This window comes from Helianthus annuus, chromosome 11 (assembly GCF_002127325.2).
Source record: "Helianthus annuus cultivar XRQ/B chromosome 11, HanXRQr2.0-SUNRISE, whole genome shotgun sequence".
NCBI lineage: Eukaryota > Viridiplantae > Streptophyta > Magnoliopsida > Asterales > Asteraceae > Helianthus > Helianthus annuus.
This window is the reverse complement of record NC_035443.2, coordinates 162,219,804-162,226,637: the sequence shown is the minus strand read 5'-3', so window position 1 is coordinate 162,226,637 and position 6,834 is coordinate 162,219,804. Positions and strand designations below refer to the sequence as shown.

The following is a 6,834-nucleotide window of genomic DNA, read 5'->3' as shown; positions in this document are numbered from 1 at the left end:
AAATGGTTTAAACTTTTAGAGGCAAAAAGTCGTCCCTATAAAGTTAAAATAAAAAAATTGGTTTAAACTTTTAGAGACAAAAAGTCGTCCCTATAGATTTAAAATAAAAAAAATTAAAAAAATTGGTTTAAACTTTTAGAGACAAAAGGTCGTCCCTTTAGAGTTAAAATAAAAAAAATTGGTTTAAATGTATAGGGACGATATGTTGTTCCACCAAGTTCAAAATCATTTTTTTTCTTTTTTTTTTCTATAGGGACAATATGTCGTCCCTACAGATTAATATTTTTAATGCGTTTTACTTTTTTTATAATTATTAACCTGCTTTTTTAAACTGAATTTAAACAGGAAATTTCAAAACTACATATTATACTAAAGATTCAAAATACAAAATATTCATCATAGTTATCAAGTCCAAGCTTCAAAATAAACATTAGTTATCGAGTACAAACTTCAAATTAAAAGTTTAATGCAAATATCTAAGTCGAATCATCATCTTCATCATCTTCGTCAACTTGACGCATTTTTCGTTTCAATTCATTAAGTCGGCTTTGAAATTGTGCTTCCATTTGTTGCATTTGAAACGCATGTTGTTGTTGTTGTTGTTGTAGTAGTTCCAGTAATGCTTGGTTTGAGAATGGTTGCACTTGCACTTGTTGTTGTTGTTGTAGTAGTTCCAGTAATGCTTGGTTTGAGAATGGTTGCACTTGCACTTGTTGTTGTTGTTGTTGTTGTTGTCGCATTTCTTGTATTTTTTGTCGCATTTGTTGCATCTCTTCTTGCATTTCTTCCAATTGTTGTTGTTGTCTTGGCGGGCGGTATGAGCTCGATATTTCGTGGGTGACATTTTTAACAACACGACCAACACCGCGTGCGTGCCCATTCCTATGACCCAAGGCACTTTTGAGTACCTCGAGTTCATCAACTGGTGAAGTATCATCGACATCTCTCGACGCTCTAGCTAACTTGTCTTGAATTTTACCCTACATTAAAAGATACATTAGATTTTTTTTACTAAAATTCGACAGCATAACCGGATAAAATCGATAAAACTAACCTGTTCCAACATTAATAATAAAGAATGACAACTCATTCTAGTTTGTATTCATTCAACTTAGCACATACATTAAATTAACCAAAAACATTACCAAAACCTACATCATTCGCCTAAATAGCCCACCATCTACCCAACGTTCCTAATATCTGGTCCTGCTAATTTACATCTATGAGCATTCACAGCAGGCTTCTTATCCCCATACTTATAATTTAACTAAAATTACAATAGAACGATTTCTTTCTTATTGCAGCTGACAAGGAAATAAAATCAAAATTTCACACAAATTAGAACTTATTGCAGCTTTATTTACTACTGGTATGGCTAAGCAAGTTTGTACTTGAATTACCCTAAATGTGTGTTTGAAGTTTAAACAGATTTGAAATAAAAAAGAAACACATAAAAATTACAAAAAAGATAAAAACGTGACTCGAACCGAGGATTCTTTAGGGGAAACAGGAGGTTTATTCCACTAAACCAAGTTTGTTATTTGAGTATGGGTTCACCTTTACTAATACTTATGGGTTCACTCCAGTTTACTATATATAATATCTATTAAAATTTCGAAATGCAGTGGGTTCGTGTGAACCCGTTCCGACCAATGTAGACCCGCCCCTGTTTGAAGCGAAGCGCGAAAAGCGTTTTTATGGGCGCCTCGGGCGCCTCACGCCTTAAGCGCGCCAACCCCTTTTTAACTTACCCGTTTTGACCCGCAACCCGACCCAACCCCTTTGCCGGGTCTAGTTAAGTTTCCAGCAAAGTATAAAATAGAAAGAACGTTGCTGCTGGGATTTTAACCCAGAAAGAACACTACTAGGAAACAACTAAATGTTTTTTACTCACCCAGTCTGCTGCACAAATATCGTTTGCCCATCCCCGCCCTTCCTTGTAATGTGTCTTCTCAAAAACAACAATATAGTTTGGGCTTCTAGTTTTTTGCTCCTTGTAAACAACAAATATACTAATTTTCAGATTCAATAGGTATGTTAATACGCATTTAGGTAAAACTAACAGTTTTTCTTACCTCTATGTATCGCCTTTGAGCATAAGATTGACTACCATGATAACTAGGGTATCTTTGCTTTTTTCTGTTTTCTTTATTTGCATTGCTTCGTCTTATATAGGCAGGATCCGTGAACAATATATCAATAAGGTCGACCCACTTTTGCGAATCATAATTCTCTGGTGGGCAACTCTTTGCTCTATCAACATCCTTAGTACCTCCAACTGTCTGAAAATGATCATGCAGTTTATTCTTTCGACTGCTGTAGCGACTTTGACATTCGGCAATGATTCCGAGCTCAATCCCTGCCCACTGGTCGGCGTCGCCATCTTTATACATGTTGAGATTAAAGTAATCCTATAAAAACAAATAATTAGAAAATATGTAAAAGTTATAAAATTGAAATATGAATAAAACAATACAAATGAGCCCTTACGAAAAGTACGGGATAAACGGATTTTTTTGTACTCAGGTGGAACACTCTGCCAACTTGTAAAATGCATAGGAACTACGCTTGCAATAGTGTTGGAGATAAATCTTATAAAATCCTGGGCATGCGGTCCAGTGAACTTATACTGACGTGCCTGAGCAGTAAAGTTAATGGGTAGTGGATCACCATTGTTTTGTTCACTTTTTTTTTAAATAACTTTACATTTCTCCCCCGTCCACGCTTTCTCTAGGCTTGTGCTACATTGATATGTAAAACTCAAAAGTTAGCAAATTGAGATATTCTAATCTAAGTCGACCAACAATTTTATTTGATTTTAGACAACCAGATCGAAACAATGACCCTTTGTGTATAGAAAAACCTTATGCTCCATTACAATTTCTATTTATGCATGTCTTTTTGTAGGTTATCAGACCCTGACCCTGACCCTAACCGAAACAAATAACACAACAACATAATAAAAACGCTTTGATCAAAAACTAATTATATGAATACATGATTAAACGAAACAACTTACAAGACACGTAAATGCTAGGGATTCTGTTTGAATTCCTATTGGGATACTGACTCCCACCATCTCCCCCGTGTCCACGTGCAATATCTGCCATTCCTTCAAAAAACATAACATGTAATAAAGATATAATAAACAAAAATAATTTAAACAATTTAAAATGAATTAATAGTAAGCATACATTCAATCAGAATCATCACTAGAATAACATGCGTATAAAAGATCGACGTTATCGTCAACCATAAAATCATCTTTTATTTGGACTTCCTCATCTGAAGGGTATAAAAGATCATCTTCTTCATTGTCTTCGTAATCATCAAATTCATCATTGACGTCGGCATCAAATTCACCATCACCATCAATGAAATTTTCATCATCATTGTTATTTTCATCAAAACCTGAGTCGACTACCAAGTTGTAATCTGATGATTGTGTGTCGTGCAATAAATCCATCTCATTAACAATACTCATACTTGGATGATCCCAGAGTTTTCGATGGTGAACGTCTTCCACAACCCTCCAATTGTCGGTGCTTCGAGAAGGATCTTGGAGATAGAAGACTTGTTTAGCTTGTGTCGCTAATATATATTGTTGATCATCATACCATTCATTACCAACAAACCATTCACGACTAATGTTGATAGAAACGATATTGTTTTTCTTTTCTAATCTTTTACCCGACGTGTCGAACCATTTACAACGAAATAGTACAACCGAATATTTATGTAGATACTTCAACTCTATGATTTGCTCCAATTGACCATAAAATAGAGTACCATCTTCTCCTATTGAAACAACACCACTGTTCTGAGTAGTGCGTCGAACATCGAACATCACGACCGTGTACCACAAATCTAACTCCATTGACTATGCAAGCATCGTAAGAACATGCTCTTGTTGGACCATAGGCCAATGCCATTAATTCGTTGGTACAGTCCGGAGACATATTATGTGATGATGAAGATGTATCTGCTTCATATTTAAACCATGAGGAAAATTCTGTTTTCATGTCGCGCCCAGGAAAGTCGGATTTAAATTTACTGAATTAGGGACAAAATGTTTAAATTAGTTTATCATAATAGCTAAAATCTTGGTTTTAAAAAGCGAGAGGCGCACAAAAGCGATGGGGCGCCAAGGCTTGCGCCTCAGGCGCGCTTTTTAAAACCCAAGCTAAAATGAATATAAAAAATAAAAATCTTACGATTTGTAGTCCTCAATTTCATGGCAGTTGTTCAATACAAAATAATGTAATGATTTGTTTGCCTCTTCAGAAAGATCAAGGATTTCAACCTTGGACATTGGTCGACACTGAGATGAAAACACATGCAAATACCTCTTTGGAATGTCGGCATCTACATTTCTATCGGGATGGTTGAATTTGGTTTGGATACCCTCAAGATACATAGAGCAGAATGTCAATGCTTCATCCGCAACATAACCCTATGCTATTGAGCCTTCAGGCCTTGCTTTGTTTCTGAGATACCCTTTCAGCTTTTTCATGTATCTTTCGAAAGGATACATCCATCTCATATACACAGGCCCACCAAGAATAGCTTCTTGAGGTAAATGAAGAACTAGATGAACCATTATGTCAAAAAAAAAAGCTGGAGGATATACCAATTCCAAATTGCATAATACATTTACCACGTTCTTTTCTTGTTTATACATGTCTTCCACATCTAATGATCGTGCACAAATTTTTTGAAATAATGTGCAAAGGTCAGTGATTGCTGTTGAAACATTTGTAGGTACACCAGCTCGGACCCCTATTGGTAGCAATCGTTGCATGAGGATGTGATAATCATGAGATTTTAACCCGGTTATATTTGAATTATTAGAAAGCACCTTATTTTTAAAGTTGGATCCAAAACCATCAGGTAGTCTCACTCCTCTAATGAATTTACAAAAATGTTCTCGTCCATCGGTTGTGAAAGAGTAGGGAGCATGTGGCTGGTTGACCTTGTTGTTATTCTTTGTTAGCCATAAATTTTCTCGAATACCCATCTTTTCCAAGTCTTGTCTTGCTTTGTGTGTGTCTTTTGATTTTTCATTCATTAGCAAAGTACCCAACAAGCTCTCAGCCACATTTTTCTCCACACGCATAACATCAAGATTGTGTTTGAGAAGGAGAGAAGACCAATATTCCAACTCAAAGAAGATACTCCGTTTGGTCCAATTCAACTCAAACGAAGCACGTTTTCTTTTCACACCTCCATGTCAAGAATGTTTGCCCATGTTAAAGCAATCTACTTGGCTGTTATGTTTAGCTTCTGAAATCTGTATGACTGTATGCAATGTATGATCATGACCTTGATTCTGTTGGTTTAATTTGGTGAAGGCAGTCGTGCAGGTATGTCGAAGAACTAGAACTGGATTCAATGCTGTCTGTGATTAGATCAGCTAGTGTGCGTCGGGGCGAAGACCAATGGTCCTGCCTTTTAGATTCAACTGGGTCATTTACTGTTAAATTGCTACACGAGACTACGAGAGGCACGACAAAATGGAAGAAGGCTCTACTCGGTTATGCCGTGACGAACCTTCACAGCAGCAAACGTACATGTATTACATCCAAGTATGGTTGCACGCATGCGTTTGTTGATGCATAATTCTATATGCTTCAGTGGGGTTTTATATTTTATATGCAATTTTATATACTTCAAAACGCACGGGTCCTTCCTACTCGTTACTTCCAGTTTTGAGCTATGAACCAAATCAATCTTTTTTTTAACCGACCCGACCCGACCCGAAACCCGTTCTGACCCGAACCCGTTTCGACCCGAACCCGTTTCAACCCGAACCAAAACAACCCTTTTTTTAATTGACCCGTTTCGACCCGAACCCGTGTTGACCGGAACCCGTTTTGAACCATGACCCGACCCGACCCGACCCGTTTGCCAGGTCTATGACCCGCCAATTTTTCCACCTCTGGTTCAGGTCACATAAGTGCAATCATGTATAATGTGCAAGCAAGTCTCTCAAGACATAGACATACACAAATAATAAATAAATAATTAATAATTAGCTGTGAAAAATATCATCACCTCAAACAAGACCTCTTTTCCATGATTGGATCTTAGTAACTCTCATAGCATGCATCAATGAGACTTTGTGTAGACAAATATAAAAATAAGCTTTATTTATACGCATACAAGTGTAGAAGCATGTGCCAATGCAAAAATATGAAACGACTCACATTGACACTACCGAATTAAACAAGTGACCTGAAGGTGTTTGGCAGAATCTGGTGCGAGGGTGGATCTCGTGTGAGTGCAAACAGTGGTGGTGGTGGTGGTTCCTGGAAACAGCGGCTGTTGGAGGGTGGATCTAGTGTGAGTGCGAGGTGTGGAGGTGCTGCTTGGAGCCCGTTGAAGGTGCGGAGGTGCTGGTTGAACACGGTGGTGGTTGATTTAGGGCAAAATTCTGGGAGGTGCTCACTGTGATAGTGAGAGTGGAAGAAATGAAATTGGGGGCAAATGGTGTTTGGTGCGCGGTATAATTGTTTTTGGCAAAAATTTTAAACCTTACGGGGACGACATTTAGTCTCTACTGGTTAAGAATTCTACAAGGACAATATATCGTCCCTATAGATTAAATTATTTATTTTTTATATTTTTTTTACAATCTATATTTAAGAATATAAATTATAAAAAGTTTTTTACAATATTAGTTCATTAGCAAGGTAATTAAGATTAAAATATGCCATGGATATCAAATAACAAGCCTAAATACATATAAATAATAAAAAGTTTTTTTTATAATATATTATAATATATATAAAAATAAATATATTATAAAGAAAATAATCCGAACGAAGCCGAGCT

At 36.6% G+C, this 6,834-nt stretch overlaps 1 protein-coding gene across 1 annotated transcript; it reads right to left on the bottom strand.

Moving 5' to 3' along the window:
- Positions 1 to 376: 376 nt before the first annotated feature.
- Positions 377 to 6,522, bottom strand: LOC110890867 (kinesin-related protein 6-like). The gene is made up of 7 exons (XM_022138519.2): positions 4,215 to 6,522; positions 3,195 to 4,053; positions 3,020 to 3,112; positions 2,491 to 2,741; positions 2,076 to 2,411; positions 1,895 to 1,993; positions 377 to 980 (listed from the first exon to the last, which is right to left on the bottom strand). The coding sequence occupies exons 5-7, from the start codon at positions 2,391 to 2,393 to the stop codon at positions 477 to 479; spliced, it is 921 nt and encodes a 306-aa protein (XP_021994211.1). The 5' UTR covers positions 2,394 to 2,411; positions 2,491 to 2,741; positions 3,020 to 3,112; positions 3,195 to 4,053; positions 4,215 to 6,522; the 3' UTR covers positions 377 to 476.
- Positions 6,523 to 6,834: the final 312 nt, after the last annotated feature.

Excerpts from the sequence above, each read along its gene's own strand:
- LOC110890867 (XM_022138519.2), bottom strand. The coding sequence starts at position 2,393 with ATGTATAAAGATGGCGACGCCGACCAGTGGGCAGGGATTGAGCTCGGA. Across the intron at positions 1,994-2,075 it reads CTCAAAGGCGATACATAGAG|GAGCAAAAAACTAGAAGCCC; the intron begins GTAAGAAAAACT and ends GTTGTTTACAAG. Across the intron at positions 981-1,894 it reads ATATTTGTGCAGCAGACTGG|GGTAAAATTCAAGACAAGTT; the intron begins GTGAGTAAAAAA and ends CTTTTAATGTAG.